Raw genomic sequence first — 26,928 nt, 5'->3', positions numbered from 1 at the left:
GAAATGCCCTAGCACCACCCATCTGGTAGCTGGTTATAAGTTTATTGTATACTAGATTACCTAGGAGCATAGTATATCTCTGTTATTCTTAATTCTCTGAAAATTATTTTCAGTCACTGTATAACCAGATTCACATTTCTTTGAAGAAGCACTGAACCTCACAAAATTTGTATAGTTCTGGCACTCTTCAGGTTTTGTGTAGAGTCAGCAAGTGAGGTTTTGCTGACTGGAAAATAGGGAAGCACTGTCTAGGTATTTTCCAGGTGTCCTCCTGGTGAGCAATATAAACTAAGAGTCTCGCACTTTGATTCTAGCTCATGGCAATCCTGAATTTTCTTTTTAATGAGTGCATTTTGGAAGAGTTTGGAAAAGAATAATCAGATTTTCCTACCTGTGATCTGATTCTTCTCTGGGAAGTGATTGAATTCAAAATCAGAATATTATGACAGCGATCTGAGATTACCACAGTGTATATAATGGAAATGTCCCTGTTTTACAAATCCAGAAACTTGAAAGTGGAATATGATGATTTGGGATACACCACCTGCTTAACATTCCAAAAAGAAAAACTTAATACAGCTATATATTTTTAGAAAGTCTTTATTTTGCTATTGTGCCAAGTGAATAAGGATATTATTTTTCTTTTTTTTTCTTTTTTTTTTTTATTAGTGCACTTTTTGTACATTTATCTGGAGTACTTATATTTTATGGCAGAGTGAAACAGATCAGATATATGTTTCACATACATCAAGCGTGGGCTTGTAAATTATTTTCTGGATACAATGCTATATCTCCTTCAATTCTTGATCTGAACTGTTTTTGAGGATTTTGAGGGCAGCATTCAGGAGACATATCAATTCACTTCACTGCAGCACCTGGGTTTCAAAATGACTGAAACCAGGTTCACAAGTCCTTTATTTTAAAAATGTTAGCACAGTTTTTTCAGAAGTTGTTCCTTGAATGCAAAGAGTATTTCCTGCTGCTTTAATTAAAGGGTTTCCTTAGGATTTTTATTAATGAATTTCAACTCAGCTCCTTGACAGATGATGCAGTGCTTTACTGAATGCAATTATCACAGCATAGGTGTTTCCAAAAGGAAATACTGTGCTTATTCAGTTCTGATAACCTAGAATTATTATTAACTGAATAGATAAAAAATAGTTTAGAACTGCATTCTACTTGTGCTAGACTTGACTAATCTGTATGGAGTAAATTCATTTTAATAGCTGCTGTTTAAAACATCAGAATTCTTAGAGGGAGGAGGAAAGGGCATACAGCCACCACTGTACTATTGCACTTAGCAACTCCTGGCCTGTTTTCTTCTCCCCTGCTTCCATTGTCTTTCTTATGTTTTCCTTGGCTCATCTAAAATAAGCCGCACACATCTTGAAAGAAAAGGTTTCCTACAAGTTCAGATACACCTGTCTGGAGTTGCCAAACCTAGGATTGCAATTATATGAATAATATTACATTGGAAAGTATGTTTGTGGCCAGATAAATGTTTCTGTTGTTGAAAGTTCAGCTTATCAAGTTTTGACCCCTGTACTACAGTAGCAATCCTATCATCAGTGTTTTTAATGCCAAAGAAAAAAGCTGCACAGAGCTTAACAGCATTATCAAGTACTGCTGTGCATCATGGAAAGTGGGTTAGTCCTAGGATGAATCTCTGAGTATTTTAAGGGATTTGGGTAACTTAGACTGTTTTCATTTGTTTTCAGCTAAAGCTTGGCTTTCATATTGTTAGATTGGGTGGAGATTTATTTTCCAACCCAAAAATTAAATGGTTTAAATTGGCCCAATGTAGTATCAATCAAGTACAATCTTACCTACTCTCATAACTGTTTCACTCCAAAAACATGTGTTAAGGTGTCATAAGTAATAGTGAACTAAAGCTATTATTTCTGATATTCATTTTTCTTATTTTAGTTTTGATAGCCTCACAAAAACCCAGAAAAACAAAACAAAACAAAATAACCCCTCACAGTGTAATAATATTACTAAGTTTGTGTGAAATCATTATCATCTTCTTTCAAATACAATCAGAAAATTAGAAATCACAATTTTTTGTCTTACGCTGAAATGGGTCACTGTTAAAATTCAGAGATCGATAGTGTGTTTCTGGTGTACTGTGCATACTTGGACCAGCTGAATTTTATACTAAGCAATCTACTCTAGGAAATTAAGCATTCCTTCCCTTCCCTTCCCTTCCCTTCCCTTCCCTTCCCTTCCCTTCCCTTCCCTTCCCTTCCCTTCCCTTCCCTTCCCTTCCCTTCCCTTCCCTTCCCTTCCCTTCCCTTCCCTTCCCTTCCCTTCCCTTCCCTTCCCTTCCCTTCCCTTCCCTTCCCTTCCCTTCCCTTCCCTTCCCTTCCCTTCCCTTCCCTTCCCTTCCCTTCCCTTCCCTTCCCTTCCCTTCCCTTCCCTTCCCTTCCCTTCCCTTCCCTTCCCTTCCCTTCCCTTCCCTTCCCTTCCCTTCCCTTCCCTTCCCTTCCCTTCCCTTCCCTTCCCTTCCCTTCCCTTCCCTTCCCTTCCCTTCCCTTCCCTTCCCTTCCCTTCCCTTCCCTTCCCTTCCCTTCCCTTCCCAGAACTTCCCTTCCCAGAACTTCCCTTCCCTTCCCTTCCCTTCCCTTCCCTTCCCTTCCCTTCCCTTCCCTTCCCTTCCCTTCCCTTCCCTTCCCTTCCCTTCCCTTCCCTTCCCTTCCCTTCCCTTCCCTTCCCTTCCCTTCCCTTCCCTTCCCTTCCCTTCCCTTCCCTTCCCTTCCCTTCCCTTCCCTTCCCTTCCCTTCCCTTCCCTTCCCTTCCCTTCCCTTCCCTTCCCTTCCCTTCCCTTCCCTTCCCTTCCCTTCCCTTCCCTTCCCTTCCCTTCCCTTCCCTTCCCTTCCCTTCCCTTCCCTTCCCTTCCCTTCCCTTCCCAGAACTTCCCTTCCCAGAACTTCCCTTCCCTTCCCTTCCCAGAACTTCCCTTCCCTTCCCAGAACTTCCCTTCCCTTCCCAGAACTTCCCTTCCTTTTTGTTTTCCCCTCTTATTGAAAAATACAGTCCTTAGTCTTCTAATGGTCTTTGATGTCTTTTGATTTGCATCATGCCAATCAGCTCAGTTCAGGGCTCAGCTATTCATTCAAGTAAGGTTTAATTCCCTCTAAGATACGGTGAGGCCACATACAGCCCCATATAAGGATTGGTCAAATCTTCTCTCCAGTAATTTTGAGATTAAGTTCTTTTCGGTTGTAATAAAAAAATACTAAATAACATTAACTAGTAGATTTTGGCACATAAGGTCCGTTCCTTATTTTTCTGACTAAAATCTGCCATACAGCAAAGAGTAATAGTCAGAGACTTGCCATATGAGTTACAATTTCACCTTGTAAAGGAATTTTTCTGGTGCTATACTAGTATTTATATAAAGTAGGTGCTAGCTTGCTGTTAATGAGACTCAGAATGGAAACAACCTCCATTAGAAAATGGAGAATGCCATAAATTCGGATGCAGAACATGACTGACTACTTCATTTGAGTTTTCTGAATTTCTGCATGTTGGGTCATGAAATTGTCAATTAAAAGAAACCTGAAATGAACACAAAAGGAAGGAAGGATAGGTGGAAATAAAGTAAAGAAACAGCAGAACGCTGTGGAAATTTTAGAAATCACTTCTCTCCCTTGCTCTGAGGTCTTGATCTAGGAAGAAGTTTAGAATTTAAATGTGAGCTGTATAGGAATGAGATGGGAATGACTACTATGTTGAAATAAAATTAATCTGAATTCCTGTATTTGTCTCAGTCCAAAGATGTTAATTAAAAGAAACCCAGGTTTGCAAAGTCAAAGATCATCTCTATACAAAACAAAATAAGAACATGTCACTGATCTTAGAATCTCTCTAAAAGCTAGCAGAACTGCCATGTTGTTCTTTACTTAAAAATGGAGATTTTTAAGCAGAGGGTAAATTTTTAAAAAGGCAAAAAAAAAAAAAAAGAAAAGAAAAGAGACATGTAGTTATAGCTGACTAGTAAAATAATTGGGTTATATTTGCATCGTCTGGTAGCATACAAAATATCGTCACAACTTACAATATCAAATAGAGTTGCTTCCTTCTATAAAATGTATTTAATTATTTGAAACTATTTTAAATCGCTTGAGAAAATACTTTTTATAGTTATTTTTAGACTATTAGAAAAGTTACTTTTAGATTTTTTAAAAATCTATTTAAAAAGTTATTCTTACATTTTTAGCAAAATAATTCTCTGCAGCTCATTGATAATGAAAGCTAGCTTTTCATGACTTTTAAAGTGAAACTGTTTTAGATGTAGTCTGGATTTTCCTGTCTTTTACTGACAAGATCATTTTAATCCATCTGTTATAACTTTCTTTTGACCCTGAAGGTGGAGGCATATTTTCCATTACTGAGTTGCTTCTAGAAACCTTACAAGATTAACCTTCATTGCTGTTAAATACTTTCTAAAGGGCCCCACTTTTGCCTATGCAATTCCTTTATGCTTCCCTTCAGCAGGATTTTCCAAAGTAGCCAATGCAGCATCTAGAAAATACACTGTTATCTTGTGGGCACTGTGACCCAGTATCTGGTTTTAAAGCCTGTCACACTGAAAGGAATGATGTGATGTAGTGTTTGCTTTGTGTTACTCTGGTATCACCCTTAGTGCTAATCAAGATTAAGTGAAACCAAATCCAGATACTAGGGCATCTAAGATAAATAATATTGTTTCAAAAGTTTATGTGACAGAAGTGACAGAAAAGAAAAAATGCTTAGATGCCCTAAGAACAAATAAGAAACCTTCCTTTTTCATCCTTATATTTAGCTGATACTTACATAACCATATGGTCAAGAGTTTAATGGTCATGCAAATTGACAGCCTCAGGTGTCAAGTAATGTTTTTCCAAGGGGTAAAGCACAGACTCTACCTTACATATGCTCACACTTGCACCTCCTTGCATTTCCCTGGGAATCTGTTCAGTTTAAAATACTTTTTTCTTGTCTTCCCTGCCACTCCCAGGACATTTTAACTCAGCCAGAAAGAAGGTAGACCTTTCCATTTTTACCCAGCTTAATTGCCTTACATTCCTAGGTTTGAATAAGCCAATGTCTTTGGACATGGTCAGGTGAGATTTTAGCTGACCAGGAATTAAGCATTCAGCTAAGGACTGAGTGAGTGTCTGCTAAGCCCTAAACAGGCCATGACCCATTCTGAAGCACAGTGCCTGTTGCTGCTGGGTTGGCCTATATTCACAACTAAAAGTGAAATCTTTTCTCGTTGTGAACATTTTGTTTTCTGAAAAACTTTTAAACTGCATCCGATACTAATTGGCAATTCTGAAATACACTTTATAAAATTATGATTGCCTTTGATAAATTATAAACTGCCCACAGACATTTAGACGAAAAGTATTTCAAAAGTGCAAGGTATTCTTATTTGGGTGCTCATCATTATTGAATTTGCATTTTACAGAGAAGGCTTGTTCTCATTTAGTACACCAAATACCGTGGGACAAAATTCTAGGAGATGTCTCAAGTGATGATGTCTTACCCTTTCTTCTTAAAGAAACAAATGGACTTGCTCTGTGTAAGATGGAACAAAGGCTATACAATGATGTTAAATTAGCACCTGGAATTCTTCTTTCCAGTTGTTCTAGAGGCTGCCTTCTGGAAAGATAGTCAGTGAAATCCATGATCTTGAGCCCCTTAAGTGTGATGATAACAAGTTTTCTACATGGTGAAGCTTCAGATGGGAGCAAAAGAGTGTCTGGTGATTGCTGTTTGATTCCCAAATGAGCAGGATCAATTCTGTGAGACATGGGAGTTCAAATCACCAACTGATTTGTGAGGAGACAGTGGTGGACTTCTGCAACATGCATCCACCACTGGATGTTTAGGTGATATACCTGCTTACTTGTCTCTTTCAACACCTATGCTGCTGCACATGAATTGCTGTGATGTGCTAACCACTTTATCATTTTATTACAGTTTATTACATCATAAATTTTTATATCTTCTTAACGATCCTACAAGAAGCTTAATTGTTTATAGGAACATCCTAATTAACTAGAGTTCACTAGGTTAAGTAGAACACAAATTGAAACAGCTGTAAATGAAACAAACCCTACTATTTCATTCCATATAGCATCATAAGGCTAAAATGTGATTTGACTAAATCACATTTTAACCTTATGAGGTTAGAATAAAGAATAAAAAATTCTTATTCCTTTCAGATGTTTAAATGATAATATCATGGGTAACTTTGCTTCAGCTTTCTCTTTTGCAAATGTGAAATTGAAAGGGAAAAACTTCTTTTACCTACTAGAAGGAATTTCATTTTGAGCTATAGCATTGTGAGGACACCTGCCCCAGATTAATTCAGGAGACAATAGTGTTACTCAATTATCCCATTTCTATCTGGATTTTAGAAAGAAAACAGATAATACAAGAAATGTACAGCGTGAGTCTCAGAGACTTTTCTAATTCTGTTCTAATTGATTACAGTCAATTTTTCTGAGGTATATTTAACAGGAGCTTTGTGAAATGGCAGAGTACATGAATTGGAATGGGTAAGACTGATGTATTCAATGGTAGAATTAACTTTATGAACCAGTCTTCCCAGGATCTGAAGACCTTCAGCTGTTAGCAACCTAAAGACAGCAGGTTTTCCTGGAAAAATTGAGGTGATTTAGCACACTTGAACCAGAGTTACACCCTAAACTGAAACACAACTATAGTCTTGGCTTGCCTTTGTGAAATATGTCTATGAAATGATTCAAACAGAATGATATTAGCAGGTGGCAGTGCCTATTGCATTTTCATTACAATTTTCAAGGCTGCATATAAGATGGAATAGCTTGCCTGAGAAGAGGTGGAATTTCCCACCCTCCACGGCTTTAAATATAAAAGACACATATTGGCAGAACCAACTAATCTGAGGCCCTGCTTTCTTTAGAAGACTGCACCAGAAAATCTGTAGAAATCCCTTCTCACTTAGAATTTCTGTAAAACTGTGAATCATAGTTAATAGAATTGAAGTGCATTGGGATTAAGATGGAAATCTTCCAAATCGAGACCACAGTCCAGGACTCCCAAATGTGCTTATGTCTTACTGTGTATAATATGTCAACCAAACGATGTTAGGATGATTAAGGGACATATTGAACCCCATCTTACCATAATTAAGGGCCAGAATAGTTTTAAGAAGGTGCTAATGGTTGATAGGAGGAGGACATTTAGCTTTGGAGACAAGAGACTGGAAAGTTCAAAGTTGAATGATCAAAGTAATAGAAAGAGATTATTTAGCATTTTCTATTATAGATTGTAGGTTTCAATGATGACATCATTAATCTATGTGTCAAGGAGCAGCAAAAGTGGACTGTCGAAGAAAAGGTTCTGAGCCAGTAGTCAAACGCAGTGAGAACACTGGCCATGCCTGCACCATGAGCACAGTTCCTTAAAGTCTGACCATGGCAGACTGAATGAGAAGCTGCTAACTGTGTCCATTGACCATCTTGGGCATGGCAAAGGAATATAGTCAGGTCAAGGGTCCATCCACAGGCTTCAATCAGGAACAAAAGTGGGCACCAAGGGTAGGATAGAAGACCAGGCTGTAACATGTATTTGAGGGTAATCTAGAAAACAGGACTACAGCCAGACACACCTACAAAGTAGTTTAGGAGGGGAGCAAAAGTCCAGGTCTGAACTTTTGTAGGAGTACTGAACACCTGGCTTTGAAATCCAGGCTGGTAGGCAAATTGCTGCACTGAGGACTGTGACACCATGATCCATAGCTGCTGGCTGCAGCAGAGGAGACACACAAAAGCAGCTGTGTGTTGGAATGCTCACATGATTAATCTACATGTTTTTCTCCATCACTAATCATCAGACTAATCAGCTGAAGTCTTCTTTTGTGTAGGCACCAATGCACATACTGATGGAGAGTACTACAAAGTCCAAAGTACTAAAAAGGCAAAGTCCAAGTGGCTCTGTCTCATCTTCTTTACTCTGGTCCCAATAGTTAGGTGTCTTCATTCCTGCAGTATGCCTGTGCAGGAAACTTGTAGCCCAGATATTTTTCTGACAACTTGGGATGAAGGTTCTTTATAGCATGTTCCTTTGAACATATTAGTTGTGAAAAAGAAGGGGGGGAAAAAACCTTACCATTTTATTTTTATTAATAATTCTGGATCAAAGACATGTTTTTGAGGTACCACTAAATAAACTTAGATCTAACATGAATGTCTGGAAGAAAGCATTTGGGGCTCTTTTTTGTCCCCTTTTTTTTTTTTTTTTTTTTTTTTTTCCCCTTTGCAATCATGTTATCTACTTTCAAAGAAAAATATTTTTCTACAGAAAGAAAACATAGAAGACACCTGTTTGGCTTGCAGGAATTGGCCAGGGAGGCTGTTTTCCTGACAAGCCAAAAGCAACTACCATAGGGCCCCTTTAAAAAAAAGTCAGGATTCTTTTGTTTTGTCCCCCCCACCATTTCATGTGAGCATTGGCAGAAACTCTGACAAGCAGTTCTTCATATTTTATTATGTTCTTGTCTGGCGGAATCTCTGTCAGGCAAAAACCTTGTCAGCGGAAAACCTGTCGTAGGATCAGAGGAGACAAAAACAGGTGTCACAGAGGCAGTCAAAACTGAAGAAAAAAAAAGATTAGGCTAAAGAGAGAAAGGCAGACAATTACATTAATGCCATTGCTTTTATCTTATAGATGTGTGTTATTATCTCGGGGTGCTGAGTGCGCAATTGCCTCAAAGAAAAGTAGACAGGAGACAAGGGGAAACTTGATAGTTATTAACTGAAGAGGCAGTGTGTCAAAGCTGGATGGGGTTCAAAGTTTTGCAAAGGGATAAAAAAATTGCAGACAGCAAGCAATGTCTGTGAACAAACTGTGGTTCTGCTTTCAGCTACATAAACCTAGTAGCATTCTAGATATTTTAACTTGGAATCAGATCATAGACAGAAAAATTAATGAAAGTTTTCATTCAGTCTTTTTTTAATAACGTTTATTTTGTGTACATGCAACTGAAGTGCCGGGGGGGTTTTGTTAGAGCATGAGGCATGGTGAGGCATGAAAACATATATTCGTTTAGTTGCTGTGTTGTTTGGGTTTGGAACACCTATTATCAACACATGTTTAATTTTAAAATGCTATTAAGAAGCCTTTTACTAAGTGTGAACATCTGTACATGCAAGCTGTAAATTAGCATATCACATATGTGTCCCTCTGTCAGAGACACAGTGTGTTTGGCAAGTGATTTCCATTATTAGTTTTTAAATACAATAAAAAGCATTACCAAAAAAAATATTTTGCCTATGAATCAGCATTTCTTTACTTACTTTCCTTCCATGATTTTTGTCTTAGTGAACATTTATCTTCTATATGGAATAAATTATGAAAGTGATGAAAAGAGAGGTGAAAAAGAGATTACCAAAGGATGCTATGTTGTAGCTGGAATTTGTACTCAGGATTCAGGATATTCATGCACTTATATAAGTGTTCATGTCCCGCACTCTCTTGCTCCAGGAGTGAAGAGGATCATTTCATACAGCATGAAAATATTTGATTTGTTCAATAGATGCTGAAAACTTTTATCTTTAGTCACTTTCTAAGAATGATATTTTTGAGGAGCATTTTTTTCCTGCCTTCAAAATACACCACATTACACCGTGTTTGAGGTGGTATTAAATCTACATACTGAGGGAGGCTACTTTAGACTACCTCTTATGGTTGTAATAAATGGTCCCTACAGCATTTTAGTCATTACTAAGGATTTGTTGCTTTTTTTTTTTCTGTGGTTGAGAAAAAGAAGAAAATCTTGAACTCTGAAAATGTGGTGCTGTTTATGTTCACCACTAAAATCAAGAGTAAACTACAGTGTTTAACACTGCCATTAATAATACTGTATCTGTTTTACCACACTCAACATACTATTGTTGCAACAGTATTATGGAATCATTTATATTGGTATTATATATTTCATCTGTCTTTTAATTTTAGTTTCTTTTGCTGCAAAAAGTGGCCCAGTTATTTAGATTTTTTAAATGTCTGACAAGATCTTTTTTATTGTCCAGAAAATATTACATTTTTTTTTCACCTTCCTGTTCTCTAACAAATCTAGTAATCTAGAAAGAAGGTGATGGTTGTAAAATTTTGTATCCTCGTTTGTATGTGTTTGTATACTCCAACAGTATTCCCCTTTTGCAAGTTGGGAAACTGGCTAGAGAGTATGCCAGAAAATCAAGAGCGGATGTGTTGGAGAGCTCAAAACTAAAAATGAAATGTAATGAGATCCATAATGCCCTATTGCAACCTATAGACTCTTCTCTCTGGTGTTCTGAGATACGCAGCCAGGCAAATCAGCCAAGACCTTTCACTAGACCTTTTCATCCCTCTCAGGTTAATAAAAAACATATCTAGAATCAGTAAATTAGCAAGAGGTTAGTGTATTTACAACTCCAATTGCATTAAAACTAGGATATTTAAAATTATTTTCTATTTAGTAAAGGCAAAATGTCATGCTTTTATTGTAGCTGTTCAAAAAAGTAATATCAGACCTCTAAAGTACAAAATTCATCACTGCATATTTGTATTTCTTTTATTTAGCAAAAACTGGAATCTGCTTAACGGCATGGCTTTTAATTTGGTTGACCTTTTTCACTGCATATTGGGAAGGAAGGGGTCTAAGGGCAATGAGTAAATTTGCAGAGCTGAGCCTGGGAACTGGACACAGTATTGATGAAATTAAAAATCTCTTCTTTGTTTTCTGTCGTTTGATAAATTGAAGAAGTTGTGCTTTATTTTAAATGTATCATTTGTACTTAAATTAATTTTAATTAATTTCTGAACTATTACATAATAAGAACACTGCAGGCTGTAAGATGAAGATTGACATTGAACAGGATTGACATGTGAATTTCAAAGTTCTTTTGAAATTTCAGATTATACAGAGTGGTGTCTCTCTAAAATCTGAGGGATTTTGTTTTCTATTCAAGAAGCTAAAGAGTGAATAAGCCAACAGGAGGAGGCTTAGGCTTGACATTAAGAAACACTTCTTTAATGGGAGGGGCGGTCAAAGCACAGACTTCCTAAAGAGGTGGTCAAGACTCCAAGCCACTCCCTGTTCCAGAGGCATTTGGACAATCCCCTCAGTATGGTTTAACTGATGATCAGCCCTGGAGTGCTCAGGTAGTTAGATTAGATGGTAATTTTTGGTCCCTTCCAGTTAAAATGTTCTCAATTATTATGGTGCATACTTTATACTTCAGAGTTGGAAAAACAATGTTGAAAGCTTTCTAATTTCTGTACTAATTATCCAGTTAGTAATTTTTCATTGTTGAAGGCAATCTTCTTTAATGTCCTCTACACAATCCTTGCTGCCCCCCTCCCGCTTTTTAACAGTTTAAATTTCTAAAACAAGTACTTGAAATTGGGAATTCATCACAAAAATGTTACTTGACTGAGTGGTGTTGGAGTAAAACACAGGAGTATTTTTAGGCCACCCCATGAAAGTGTTGACTGCTCAGCAAGTATGTAATTATAAGATTAGTTAGACCTTTTCTTCCTGTATCAGAAAACACTTTCTCACATATACTGAATTAAAGAATATCAGGCTAACTAACAGGGTAGTACTAACAATTAAATTGCATTGTTAAAAAAAGGTACCTTTCTTAGTTTGAGTAGAAAACTGATCCCATCATAATCATGGTTTTGGAAAAGATTGTGCAGGTTACAACTAAAAAGTATCAGACATGCATAGGTGAACTTTTGATCCCACTGGAACTGCACGAAGTGTCAGTTATACCTCATGCTGCACTAGGAAGGGATTTCTAATGTGTGCTTGGTGATATTCAGTCACTGATAACTTCTTAATAAAGGCACATCTGTTTATGTCATTTTCAGTTATGATGGAGCACATTCTTTTGTATAGCATTTTTAATCTTGAAACCTTAGTGCTTATGAAATCATAAACTCCTACGATACTGTTGAATGTATTTACCTGTAAAACAGTTCATTGTTCACTAGCCTGTATAAATTAAACCAATAGTTTAGAGCAGAAAGTGGTGAGGAATGCATTATCGGCATGAAATTATGTGGGCAATTCAGGACAGCAGAATACAACTATTTATGCAGAGATTTGACAAGAATCAGAAACTTGTCAAGAAGGCTAAAGCTAATACTCCTTTCTTTACAGAAAACCAACAAGAAAGGTCATTCCTTACCTCTTACCTGAAAAAGTGTCCATCAATGTCAATGGCCTCTTGGATCCATGTAGAACACTGGCATTAATTCACTAAGGGTATCAGAAGAGAAATGAGAAATACTACAAAAATTCTCTCTGTCAGCTACATCCTTACCAATCTTTGAAAGAAACACAAAAATTTTTTATAAATTACAAATTAGATTGAGAATTTTCATTCTTCTGACAATTTGAAGGGGTATCAATAGCTAATTTTCAGAAAGAATTTCAGAATTTTACAGTACTGTTATTTCCCATATGAACACAATTGTGTTTCCTTTTGTTTCATTTACAACCTTCTAATTTTCATGCAGCAGGAAGTTTCTCTTTAGCTTGCAAATGTTCTTATGTACCCATGCAATAATGTATATTTTGTTGTGTTATAAATTCCATACTTCACTGCATGTTCTGACTTGTACATGAAAAGGATAAAATTCACTGCTTGTTTATTATGTAATACACATAATAAGGCCACAAATCAAAATTGGAGATAATATCATTGTCGCTTGGAATGTTGTTCCAATATCATGCTAATTGGTATTTGTGTGTGTGTGTGTGTGTGTGTGTGTGTGTGTGTTGGGAAGCAGATATCTTTAGATAATGCTGCTAAAAAGTGAGTATTGCGGTTGAATGGAATGGTAGAGGTTAGATTGCAAAACTTTCTATCAGCTGGCAAAAGAGCGTGCTTAGTTATTTAAAAAAGATTTTATTTGTTTTTCCTCTCTTCCATTCCACCTCAACCTTTCCAAAGCTATTATCCTCTGAATGGTCATCTTACATGAAGTGGATATACGTCCACAGAGTTTTGTAATCTTATTGTTAGAGAAATTAAAAGCTATTAGATCTGTCGTCCACACAATAATCCTTAGATAAAGATGGCTTATAGTCATTCTCACCTAGACCACAGTAGAATAATGATCTTAACACCCTCAGCATGATAAGTCTTTAAATGGAAGAACTAGTTTTTCCTCACTGCATGTGTGGTATTTGCTGTTAAAAAGAGAGAAACAAAACCAAATATTAGGATATATCAGAAATACAGTATGATTCAGTCACTAAAAAGCATAAGTATTTAGAAAATATCCGTTCATGTCTTGGTTCTGGTCTAAATTTGCATAAACTTGGAGAAGGAAGTTAGTATCTTTGGACCCAATTCTTATTCTGTAAGACTGAAGTTGAAAAGCTCAGGGTGATTCAGATCTGCTCAGTAATTTCAATAGTCTGTTAGAAGGTGTTCTTACAGAGTATCTATTTGAAACTAATATTATTTACATTATTACATTCCTAGTATTATTTACATATTTACATTCCTACTGTGAGTAATGCTAGTATTAGAAAAAATAACACCCTATTTTACTCCTTCTAAATGGTTGACCAGTCCCTCAGGTACACATATACACATATCACCACACATACTGCTCAACCTGCAGAATAAAAATATCAATTTTCTTGACTTTTTTAGCCAAGAACTTTCATGACACATCTATTATGGTAGTAGCAAAATAACCATCTTAGAAAAAGATAATACATAAAATGAGGGGGGGGGAGGGGGTGGGTGGGGAAAGGAGGACAATATTTAACCTGTTTAAACTTCAATCAAATCTCATTCATTAGACCTTGTAAAAAAATTAGTCCCGCACCATGAAGCCTGCATAGATGTAGTACTTTGGAAGAAGAGCTTTTGGAAGAAAAAAATCCTGCTCTTCATGTTCTGCAGTATAAATGTCCTGTGGAGAGATGTAGGACTGAAGTCCCTAGGCTTGCCAATTTCTTATCTTGTTTGAATGTTAAATTAATATTTAAAGCTATTTATTCAAAGTTGACTTAGCCACTAGAATAGGAAAGATCAGACAATTCAGTTGCAAGAAATGAAGTATGAGGAAACCGGAACTCTTTGACAATGTAGTCCTTGGAGTAAACGTGTTGAATGAAGCCAGCAAGTGAATGATAAGGGCCTTTGCGCTCTGAATGTAAGAAAGCAATTTATCAACAGTACATGAACTCTCTAGTGACCATAAGACAAGAAGAAACCAAGTACAGGAGAAGTCCTTATAAGATTATTATAAATGCTCAGAAATTTTGTTTAGAAAAGGAGAGAAATTTAGGTGCTGCAACATAAAATAGAAATAAAATTAAACATTGATACATCATAGAATGCATGATGTCATATGCAATTCCATCTTTTTTAACTTCACAAGGGGATAAGAATTACCTTCATCCTGCAAATTTCCCTTATCCCTAAATTATTCAAATCACAGTGAATAACATTGAATTTGTAAAGCCAGCTGAAAAGAACTAGCCAGCTCTAGTAGCAGTGAATTAATGATCAAATTTTTGGTGAATCAGGGGCCTTAATTTTAACATGTTTAAGAGACTGGAGTTAAGGGAGTATCTGTTTTATTTTTTTCCTCTAAAGTTAAGTATCAAATCTTTAACAATCCCACTGAATTTGGCATTGCTTCAGTCTTGATCATTAGTTAATCATACATTTCTCTTTAACTATGAGTATTGTAGTTGCCGAGTCTCATCTGAGAACCCTTTTGCCATAGCAATTAAAATTACTTGTGACCTTTGGAAACTAGCTGTTTTGGACTGCATCTATGAAAAAGGATCCCTTAGTGATGACTGGCATCTGTCCTGGGACCAGTACTACTGTTCTGTGACTCTATGTTTCTATGAATCATCCAGGTGATATTTCTCTAGAAAATAAGTGTATCTGCCAAATGTCATGTATGTACATGAGTATTTGGAGCTGTCATTTCTTTGTCATTTCTTTGCCCTTTCCTTATACTTGACCTCTTTTCTTTCAGCCTTGGACAAACTTAGTACTCAGCACCTCTACCACCCAACCCAAGTGGAGATTGTGCAGTCCAATGTTGTGTTTGACATCAGCAGTCTGATGCTCTACGGTACTCAGGCTGTGCCTGTGAGACTGAAGATACTGCTTGACCGACTCTTCAGCGTACTGAAGCAAGAGGAGGTGTTGCATATTCTACATGGCTTAGGCTGGACACTGCGAGACTACGTTCGAGGCTACATTCTTCAGGTAGGAAATAAAGCAAAGCATGTCTTCAAACCCAGTAAATTGACTTTTTCGTTGTTGATGTATGGATGTAGTGATAGTGAGCCCAAAGATGTAGAAGGATATGAAGTGAATTTAGTCTGGCATGTTGAAGCCTCATGATGGTGCTGGCAAAATAAAATATTCAATTTTTCCTAAGCTAGAAAAATACAGGTGCCTTCATACCATAGTATTTATTTGTACTTGCTTATGTTTATTGTAGGAAATGCCTTAAATACTGCAAATACTGAGGTTAGCTACCTGCAAGCATGATCTGGCCATCAAAGGCAGCTGGCAAGTTTTCAAGGGCTACTGTTTGACTTGGGAAACTAAGATGCAAGTCAGCAGCTCTGTCATCTTTTCTTTCCTTCTTTAGAAAGATACCTAAAAATGTATAGATGAAATGGGTTTGTGATCATGACTATATTGGAAAGTATCCTTATGTATAAACAGGGAGATCCTTTTTATAAGGCCATTTTTTAAATCTAGCTTTAAATAAAGTGGTTTACACGTATTAGTTGAAATAAAAAATCAAGAGAAAAATATGTTTAATGAAAAATGGACAGGCTTGTTTTGTGGGTATGGACATAAAAAAATGTATAGCTGCTTATCTGAAAAATTTCATGATCTATTAAATTCCAAAGTACATTTTTACATTTTGTAGGACTATTTATGATTATCAACCTGATACTAGATACTTCTGAATTCTCTTAATTGCTGCCGACTTTGTAGAAGATCTTCATCATCTAAAATGCATCCAGTTATTGAAGTGGACGTACCTAAAAAACTTTGAAAATTTTAGTTGCTGATTTATTGCTTTATTTTGTAGGCAATGATAGCATGCTTGTAACCTAATTAAAATATGGGATTTATACCTGCTCTGAGAAATTCTATTTCTATTTCTTAATTCATCTTCCGGTTTCTGTACTTTGTGTGGAAGAAGTAAATTAGCTGTATGTGGATTCTATGGAAAATCTCACCTGGGCTTGTAAATATTTTCTTAAATTCTCTATATTTTGGATTTTCACAGAAAAATGTACTGAATTTTAAAACAGCCCTAGAGAAAGAGAACCAAAAAGTTTACACTTTAATAATAAAATCTTTGTATTCTTATTAGGATTTATATGTAATGGAGGTCTTTAATTGTTTCAGGGTTCCCTAAGGCATCTATTTTGTAATTGCTAAGTGTTACACCTATTCAAATAGAACACAATCCATTTTTTCCATTACCAGTCTAAAATTATCATATAAGTATATATCCATCATATTAATACAGCAGATATCTATGATGTTCATATTATATAAAGTTATAGTTATGTATTTAGACATTTTACATATTATATATAATTAAGATGGATACATGAGCGATATCTGCAGAGGTATGTATTGGATAATGTGCATATTGCATCATATTTTACTTTCCTGTATTCTGAATGCTACTTATCTGGAGGGATGAAGAAATTTGATTTGTAAAGGAATTAATGTAAAAAATACATAATTTTTAAGATATGATATTAGAAATCTGCTCATTACTAAATGTGATTAATAATTAAGGGTAGTATATTCCAAGCATAAATGTAATTCTTTGTTTCTTATAGACAAGAAGACTGACTGAAATCAGTAGTTTTCTTGTTTTAAAGGCCATTGAATCATGCTTATATTGATTTTGTTTTAACTATCTTTTGGAATGATCTCAATATATGCATGAATGGCTTTTAATATAATTACATAGATGTTTATACAGTCTGAGACTGTGACCTATGAATCTGAAAGGTGTAAAGGCCTGTAATACCCCATTAGGTCACAGTTCAGTTTATCCAGCTAAAACTCAGTCACACTGTAGCCCCCAAGGCATGAATTTTGCCATTACTATATTCAACAACAGTATATTGAATATTATGCCATTTAAATGAGAACAATTATCAGTGAAAGTTAAGGGCAGCTGTTACAGACTTGCCACATATTGACTTCATTAGCACTCGACTGTGGATTTTTTTAATGAGTGAATGAAGACCTATGATAGGTGTGTAGTCGAGCATCCCTGTTAATTTAGCTGTCTAATTTCAAAGAATCACACACTGCTCAAGGTTAGAAGGGAGGTCATCATGTTCAAACCTTCTTTCCAAGCAGAGCAACTTAGAACTGTTTGTCCAGGACAATGTCCAGATGGCTTTTGAATATCTCCACAGGATCTCTAGGCAAAAAGTGCATTTTGTTTCCATTAAAGCTAGAAAATTCAGTATATGGCAGAAAGGGAAAATTCTTAGTAAAACATACATGCAGAGAAACGTTGGAAAAATGAATTAAATCAATTATAATAAAAAATTTCTTTAAAAATAACTCTATTGAAAGTATCAGTTATAAAGGAGAAAAGGCCTATGCAGGGAAATTTGAAAGGAAATGTGTAGTAACACTAGCACAGTAAAAGTGCATACAGGTAATGTCTCCTTTGGGTAAAAGGCGTTGTTCCATGAAGCTTATCATTATAGACAGAAACTTTTCAAAGACTTGTTTGAGGCTTTCAGACTCAGCTTTTTTCTTTTCTTTTTTTTTATTTTTAATAAAATGTATCAAAAATATCGAGTACCAAAACAAATAATCTAGAGTATCATGAACTGTAGGACTGTTGATAGGCTATCATGCAGTGAACTGAGGAACATCTAGCTCTCAGTCAGGAATTATAGTTCTTTCTAACTTGTCTATCCAAACCCACCTAAGTTATCACCTAATTGCAGTCAATTCAAGTAAATTTACCATACATTCTTACATACTGATTGTACATCAAATGCAGAAATATATATCTGTAGGAAAAGGTTTACTATGGTAGTGTAGTTAGAGAAGCATAATCTAGTAAAAATAATATTTTACACTTGTAATTTTACAGAATCATATACAACACTGTTCTCCTGTTTTTTCCTCAGGGAGGAAAAACAGGTGGCTTAGTAGCAAGCACTAAGAGAAGTAGCAGAATAGAAAAAGGTAATGTTTGTAACAGATTCCAGAATACTTTATCCAGGTTTGAGTTCCAGTGCTCATTAATTAACCACCATGCAAGAGATTTGTAAAGCTGCCACAAAACTTGAGTTTTATGCTTTGGGATGGTCTAAGACATCCATATGTGCTGATTGTGCCCTCAACATGATGAAAGTGTTAAAATATTTTAGAGTTTTCTCTAAATGGCGTTTTGAGAGGTAGGGTAGATGTATCCACACAAAATTAATTACTCTTGTCAGATGATTTCCACAACCATCCAACCAACCAACCAAAAAAACCCCAACAACCAACCAAATGAAGTAATTCCCTGCAAACCTCACAACTTTTTCCTTGTAGCTGTCAAGAAAAAGTTAATGGTTTTCTCCACTGGAGAAACAGGAGAAAAACAGTTGTTTATTAATGCTGCAAAGTGTGTGGGATTATTTGTAATATCTTCATTTTGACTAATAATGTTTCCAATTAGCAAATTAAAAAGCAATGGGCAGAGAAAAATGCAGTATTTATGCCTTCATTCAGTGGACGCATTAATAGAGCACAGGAAGGAAGCAAGGAACCCTGAAGCCACAGAGGTAATTTGATAACACTGCCTTTCACATTTGGGCGCAGTCACAATATTGCCAGTAATGGCTGAAAGGCATTATGACCTGGCAAGATTCTCTGGCCTCCATGCAATAAATCGAGTTTCTAGTGAATAGATACCTGTCAATGAAGTGTTAGTGACAATTTGGTCACCAATCTCATCAGACTGGCACAGGATTAATGTTTTAGCAGAGGAGTTCTCTCATCTTTAGAACTGATCCTCAAAAAGTCTTGATGGCATAGAGGAACATTCTGGATTGTATTTGCTCCTTAGGAATTCAGAGTGCTTCAGATTTTAGGCTTGTTTTTTCTACCTCAAGGAACTAATTTACTGTATTTGGTATTGACCTGTATGTGCTTAGTGAGCCTAACCTTTTGGGAACATCTAACTTCGTATGTGTTTTACTTTTTTTGACAAAAAATTATTTTTGTCAAAACAGTGGGTATTTTGTGTCAGATACTGTACATGATACTCAAAGAGATGTATGTGACTAATCGCTCTATTGATTTGAATGATGTTACATTTTCTGTAAAGAACAGCTTATCTGTGAGTCTCCAACCCTAGTTTAATTCCAGCTAAGCTGAGAGAAGAGGTTCCTTTGCCAGCTGTTGTATGATCCACCAGAGATCACAGGGTTGGGGAGACTACTTTACCCTATCCATTTGCTAGTGTACCTACACGTGTATTGCTCCCTAGCCAGGTTCTCTTTAAACAATCCAGGTTAGAAAAATCCTCCTTCTAAACATGTGGAAGTTAACACTCATTATTCTGAGAGGAAAGGGCTAGAGAGCAATTATGCCACTAGCAGTGAACAGCTGGGGCATTCAACTTTTACACTGGTCCAGCTGCAGAAGACAGGACATGTGATTACAACTTAGAGGCCATAAACTGACTCAGTGCAAATAATGCTTCAGTGATTTGAGTAACAGCTTAACACTTTTTCAACTGTTTTGTGGTCAAATAGTTGTACTCAGTGTAAAAGATGAAAATACATATTGTCTTTACAATACAAAGAAGGAAGCAGAGACCTAGAACAGAACATTGGCAGAATTAGCAAAAATGGTCTAGTCTTAGCAGTCCCATTCTTATCATGCCATTGAAAAAAGTAGATTAGTCAGTAGCTCACAGACAATGTCTTAACTGCCAGACTCGTTGGTGCCACTCACAGCTATGAGAAATTTTTAAAAATAAAAAACACGGAACAAAGTCAAAACTAAAGCCAGCTGGAAGACTATGGGTATTTTATTGGTCTAAAAGGAGACTCACTCACAAAAGTTTGTATACTGGACATTGCATGGAGAATCACTACTCCTACATGAAGGTCTTATCTGTAGCAAAATCAATGCTGAAAAATGATGAAATTCAAAATCATTAAATATAATTTTCTACTTTGGGAAAACTGGTCTAGTCTTCCACTGTTGTGCTTATCCTGTAGTCCTAAAGCAACTGTTAAGTAAAAAGTCAGCTAAGAAGGTATACTTCCAGAAAGTATACATGGTTCAGGGCAGAGAGTGGAGGCACAGAGACAGTTTAAGACATTTTTTCAAAAAACTAAAATCCCATTAACTAAAACAAACTCATTGAAATTATTAAATACATAGCCGTCTTTAACTAATTCAGTTCTGAAATTTTAAAAGAAAAATTAGCTATATGCATATTCAAACAACATGCTCACATATATTGATATATATGTATCAGCATGTATATAACTCAATAGTTATATTTGACAGTTTCTCAAATTTTTGTAAAACATGGTTTCTCCTAGTAGTATAGATAATTTGGTTTCTGTACTAGTTTGCCACCACTAGTTTGTTCATGCATACCACTTTTACATCCAGATTAAATGAAGATATTTGTGTAGAGGCCAAAAAAAGAAACTTGATCATATTTAATATCATCATTTCTAATTTATTTTCTTTTCTTTCTTAAAGTAATCCCTTAGCGCTTCATCTTCTAAATATTAACCATATGCACGGATAGACATTTCTTCACTGTTCTTAAACATTACCCACCACTAGCTTCTCTGTGGAGGATTTCAGAAAAGGATGGGTTCTGTTGCTCTCTAATCTCTTTTAGAGACTTTATAGAGTCTTAGCTTTTCTGTCTGAAATAATTTGTCTTTTAAGATCTTTGAACTTCTGCTGTAGAACCCAAGCACAAGGACTATTAAATTTAACAGCTTGTCAAACAGTCTCCAATGGTTAAACATAAAGAACATTAGAAAGAGAGCAAATAAAAAAAAGCTCTGGTATGAGTTTTTGCAATGTAGACATGGACTACAGTCAGGTTGCTGTAGTGATGACATCATACTTTCAGTTTAATGTAGTCTGCTATCCATAATCATGAGTCACGCAAAGTTTCTGTCAGGTTTTTTTCCCCAAATACTGTCAGGGGATTTTACTATTTTTGTCTCTCACAACAAGAACACCATTAAAATGTTGGTATGCTGTATTATTTGTTAAAGAAAATTAAGAGAAATAGGCAACTAAATTATGAAAAAAAAAAAAGAAAAAAATTGACTGTTGCAACCCAGAAAATATTAATTGACAGTTTATTATATGAATAATAAAAAATAAAATTTGTTTGTGAAGGTTTTGTATTTATTTTATTAGCATTGCTTCCTCATTGCTCTATTTGGCAATAACTTAATTAATACTTTACACTCTTTTAGCTGTGGCCACTGGTGGATTTCCATGCCTTTTAAAGAAGCAGACACTTGGTGTTTCCATGGCTCTATGAGTAGCATGCCTTTTTTATAAGAAAACCCCAAACTTGTAAAAGTGATGCAGATAAAGATTAAGAAGTTTATCTGGAAAAGATTTTAACAAAGCCAAAGTACAACGTAAGTCTTTCACATACAAGATCGTGTTACTCTTAATAACTGCCACCCACATTTAATTACTTGATAATGAAGAGAGTAACCCTTTTACACATTAATACATTTTTTTCAGCTTTGTTAGATACATTTCTGTCTTTTGTTTTCTTTTCTTCCTTGTAGTTATTGTTAACACTCATGAGTGTTCTTTAGTTCTGAGATTTTTCAACAGGGGCCCTCAGAGCAACCAAGACACAAAGCTGGATAACATTTATCCAGACATCTAGTCCTGCAGTACACACAGGATTTAAAAGTATCTCTTTTGTATGTGCTCTGCCTGTTTCTTTTTCTTAGAGCCTCTCTGTTGTTTTCTTCCTGTTTTTCCACTTCAACTTCCTTATTCTTTTGTCATTGTCTCCCATTTCCCCCCTTTTTTTACTTCTTCCCTTCTTCAGCCTCTCCTTAGTTTTACTTCCCCTTGTTCTCTGATTTTGCCTCTTTAGCACAAGAAGATGGAAAGGAACTGTTAGATGTCCATCTCCTAAATGCTCTATTCCTCCCATGGCATATGTATGCTAATATTTGAAACTCTGGAGGAGTTTCTCTTCTCCCCCGTGTGTCAGTTTAGTATGACTCCCCTACACTTCTGTGGAACAGAGATTCTCTTTACCCCTTCCTCTTTTATATTCTTCTTAGCTGTTCAAATTGAGGTGTGACTATTCTATCTTTACCCTAAACAGAGGGTGGAGAAAACTCAGGCAAACCTTAAAAGACTAAAAAGAAACATAGGAAGCATTGTTGTGTGTTTGAGCAAAGCACTTTTTCTGTAGCGTGAAGTACTTTCAGATTTTCTCTGTATCTGCACTATCTTGCCTAACATCTCTCTGATGCTTGTGGTGCTGTACCTCTACTAGTAACACTATTGATCACACTAGTACTACAGGATATTTATCATGGTTCACACTTTAACCAAGCAACAACAAAACTAAAGTCCAGTTTGATGACAGTTCTGAATGCCAGCAGTATGTTACATGACAACAGATGTCTCAGTACATGCAAAGATCATTGGGTTTTCCAGAATATGTGCAGCTGGAGAGCAGTGCTATTGCTGCTCTGTGTCTTGCATCTTGCAAGGGTAATGAGGCAGAGGGCTGTGCCCCTGGTGATCAACAGTAGTATACATCATGCTAGTTCCTAATGACTACTATGAAATAGTTAGCCTTTATAGCCATAGTGCTTCACATTGCTCAGAAATGTAAAGGTGGCCATTTAATGGAAAACATTTATGGCTGCCAGTCAAAAAAAAAAAAAAAAAAAAGGGAGAAAGAGAGAGAGAGAATTCTGTGTAGGTGTGTTTGTTCTATCTAGAATATGTACTGACTGTTTACAGTACTAGAGGTGATCCTACTAGTTGTGATCCTACTGATATACTTTTTGCACAGCTAATAGACTGCAGAACATGGAAATGTCTGTTACTGAAAGTCTGTCAGGCATGTGCCAGGACCATGTCTGCTTGCTTTTTAAAATGGAGCTGAAAATCTCTTCACCTGCCAAGGCTTGAGTTCATGATCCTGTGTCTCTCTTGTGATAGTTGATGAAATCACAAACACCCAAAGCAGAGTGAAGAATGGAGGAGGTGGGAGGAATAGTTCATTCCCTAGGCTGTTTTATGTGTGAGTGATGCCATCAAGCATTTCAGAAGAAACAGAGCCCTGAACTTGGGTCTTGGCAGGTAAGCCAAGAAGGAAAGTATTTCCAGCTTTCTTGCTTCAGAATATGGTTGAATTTCTATTAACCATTTATGATCACAAGTCCTTTTCCTTCAAATATGTATAGGTGTGTGTGTGTGCTTTTGTGTGTGTGTGTGTGTGCATATATATGTGTATTTATGCATATATATATGTACTTTCACAATCTAAAAATTGTATATATATTTTTAATAGATTGTGACTGTGTGTGTCTTTGACAAAAATCTCTGGGTTTGAGATTGATTCTCTGTGGATGAAGGGAAGAGAAAGGGAAGAGAAGCTTTCCTTGTAGCCTGGAAAACCACTTTTCTTGCTGGCAATGCCATGTTGAAGCCTCTACCGGAACATATCCTGCACTATGTCAAACAAATATGACGACTGAGTTGAGGACAGGACCTTGGGGTTACTGTTAACCTCAATTTTCTTGTGGGAAATGCAGTGACCTGTTACAAAATAAAGAAAACAAAAAAGCTATTGATTGAAGGGAAATACTCCTGTGCCTATGGAGGGGAGTGGGTTGTGCCAAGAATCTGAGGAATTAACATAATTCTTCTCACAAAAAGCAGCTCAGAGATTAGAACTTCTGGTTTTTATAAGTTACTCTCTTTGCAGAGAACCTTGGGCTGAATTCAAATCATGGTCCTGGAGGTGATAAGGTTGTGATATTAACCATTCAGCTACACATCAATGGAGATTAACTCAATCAGAGAGTATGGAGTCCAGATCGTGACGGTTAAATGGATTTAAGACTTTTTTTCCAGTTTAGAAACCTCTTGCTTTGAGTTTAGATGCGGTTTTGATTGTCTGTGTGTCAGCCCTGACTTCAGGCACTTAGGAAATTTAGTTCTACAGACATTTAGGAATCAAGAAGGGCCATAGAGAATCAAACTTGTCATCTGTCCAGCATCAGTTGATTTACTGTTTTTCTTGAAGTCCAAGGGATCTCAAGGGGACTTTTTTCCCTTGCAGCACTGATCTTTCAATGAGGTGCTAGTGCCTGTCCTGAGCAATAACAAGGAATAACAGTGAAGTGTGAGTGACTCTTATTAGGAGGGGTAAATGTCATGAACACTTACTGTTGCCTTCTAGGCAGTAAGAGGACACCATTGAATGTCGACAGACATCCCCTTTTTACTTATCAAGGTACATTTTGATTCTAATGAAGATGAACTCCCATATTTTAATTAAGAAATTTACCTTTCTTTCCTGTGCCAAAACATCTTCTCTGATTCGTCTGTCATTTTGCACCATGTCCTAAATACTCAAAATTATTTAGCTTGAATCCAGGAAGTGTGTATTATTCTACTGGCTCTAATATATTAACCTGCTGCACAAGTTCTTTGTGCTTCAGATTGATTTTTTTTCTCCCACAGCTTTAACAAAATGTTCTAACCATCCCAGTTTATACTTGGATGTTGTTAATTAATGTTTATGAAGTGCTTTGAGATCCTCTAATGAAATAGAATGTGTAATTATGATTATTCTTTAGTCAAATTCTAAAACATCACCATCACTGTAATAGTACTTTCAGTAAATACTTTTTAAAATAATCTCTTTATCAAATAGGAGAGGAAGATTCTGTTTCATTCGTTCTGTAAATTTTTGTCTTTTATAATAGGGTAAAGTATGTCTTTTTCTATTCAGTCTTGATGGATACTTCATGATGAATCTTGCCAGAAATGTACCCTGAAGTCTTGAATTCCATCTTCTGGAAAGGATGTGAAAAAGGGTGTGGAAACCTCTGTTACTGACTGGCAGTTGTCTGCACAGAAGGAAGTAATTTGTAGGAAAGTAGATTTTTGAGACTGCTGGCTGGATTTGTTTGTATCTCTATAGCTTGAGTAGTGATGCAGATATGGTAGTAGAATTAACATAATTACATTTTTATCCATGCATTCTGGATTTTGGGTGTCCTTAAGTTGTGTTCAAGTTGATACATGGTGCTGACAAACAGGAATAGAAGAAATAAGGCCACTCATCAGGTTGCCCTAATGTAGCTTATGTTGCACCAGGCTTTCCATTAAAAGCTCTCAGACTATTTAGAAGTAGCTGGGGAAATGCCTGGAAAAACTTGTTCGGTTCATGCTGAGTATGTAAGGTTGTGATCCACAGAAATTATTTGGTCCAACCAGTTTTTTTTTTTGGAAAGGATTTCATAAAATAAAACTAAATTTGAGGTGAAAAAAATTAACTAGTACTAATTTGGTTGCTTTCCACATGGGAACTGGTTTCCTCTTGATAGGAGTGTTTCAAACAGTACCATAGGATGCAAAAGAGAGCTCTTCTCTCTCATTTGTAGGCTCAAAGGGTTGTGAGGTAATGGATGTAAGGCCCATGACATTAATTTTCTGCCACAGCTGGAGGCAGAGATATGTTTCTTGGTACAAAAAGAGTGAGGAATTAATGAGGTCTGTAGCAGATTGCTCACAGTATTGTATTTGTTGTGAGGCTGCAGAGAACCTGGATGTTAGAGAATGTAAGAAGCTCTTCTGGGACAATTGACCAGCAGCTGTGTGGTAGTCCAGAGATAGAATAGCAGCCAATTATGGTGTTCAAAAAGTCTCAGACCTAGTCATTTCCAGTCTTCATTTGGGGGCTGTGGCATGAGAAGCCTGTGTTTCCCCAGCCACATATGACTAGCCAAAGTTTTTTTAATTTCTTTGCTTTTTTGGTTTTTTGGTGAATATTAACCTGCAGGATGAAATAGTTCAATGAAAATACCTTAGCATAGAACTGATTATTGTATCAATGTTGAGATTTGTTTGGAGCACAAGAGAAGTACCAAGGCAATGGAAAATTTTATAGGCTTTGAAGCACATTTGAAGAATTTTAGTGTCAATCCAGTTTGAGGTGCTTGAAAAGTCCCTCAACCTGACAATTCAAAATTAAATTATACATATACTTCCATGCCTGAATAATAACTTCAGAAACAGTACAAACTTCCAGTACTTGTTACATCAGTCTTTAGGTGAGTGTCTGTAAGGCTATCCCCCACCACCAGTCTGCCTTATTCTGTAGCACTCTGTAAGTTCTTTTCTAAGGCACCCATTTTTACATCAGCACAGTGTTTACCTTCAGTTCATACCATTTAATTGTTTTAGAATTTCAGCAGGTACTGCTTCTTTCTTTCTTTGACTTTATCTAGCTGTTCAAATGATCAGGACTTGCATAAAAATGGTTTTTATAACTATTTTGAGATTAGTTCAAGATATGGGAAGGGAAGTCCTCAAAATCCATGAAGTCTCTGAATGCTTTGTGGATGTGGCCAGGTAGTAGAGAGATACCGAAGAAAAAGCAATACTTCTCTTTTGAGGCACCTAAAAAACCACAGGGAGAAAGAAGTTAGGAAGTTGCAAACCAAAAGAGTTCTCAGCTTATTGTAGAGATACAAAGCCGGAGGGGGTGAAACTTAGTATTACTCAGAGGACTGCTCAGATACAGTCAGAAAGTGGTTGGTGATTTAGCAAGGTACACAAGAACCTATCTAACTTTATACAA

The 26,928-nt window shown here is 36.3% G+C and overlaps 1 protein-coding gene across 4 annotated transcripts in view; it reads left to right on the top strand.

Annotated features, from left to right (window-relative positions):
* BNC2 (basonuclin zinc finger protein 2) overlaps nt 1-26,928 on the top strand; it is a 334,037-nt gene that overhangs the window by 212,165 nt on the left and 94,944 nt on the right. For all 4 annotated transcript variants that reach the window (XM_072922942.1, XM_072922941.1, XM_002191156.6 and 1 more), the window contains exon 4: nt 15,043-15,278. In XM_072922942.1, the coding sequence (XP_072779043.1) occupies nt 15,043-15,278 (236 nt within the window). The remainder of the gene's footprint in view (nt 1-15,042; nt 15,279-26,928) is intronic.

Source organism: Taeniopygia guttata, chromosome Z (genome assembly GCF_048771995.1).
Source record: "Taeniopygia guttata chromosome Z, bTaeGut7.mat, whole genome shotgun sequence".
NCBI classification, from domain to species: Eukaryota; Metazoa; Chordata; class Aves; order Passeriformes; family Estrildidae; genus Taeniopygia; species Taeniopygia guttata.
This window is presented reverse-complemented; position numbering and strand designations above follow the sequence as displayed.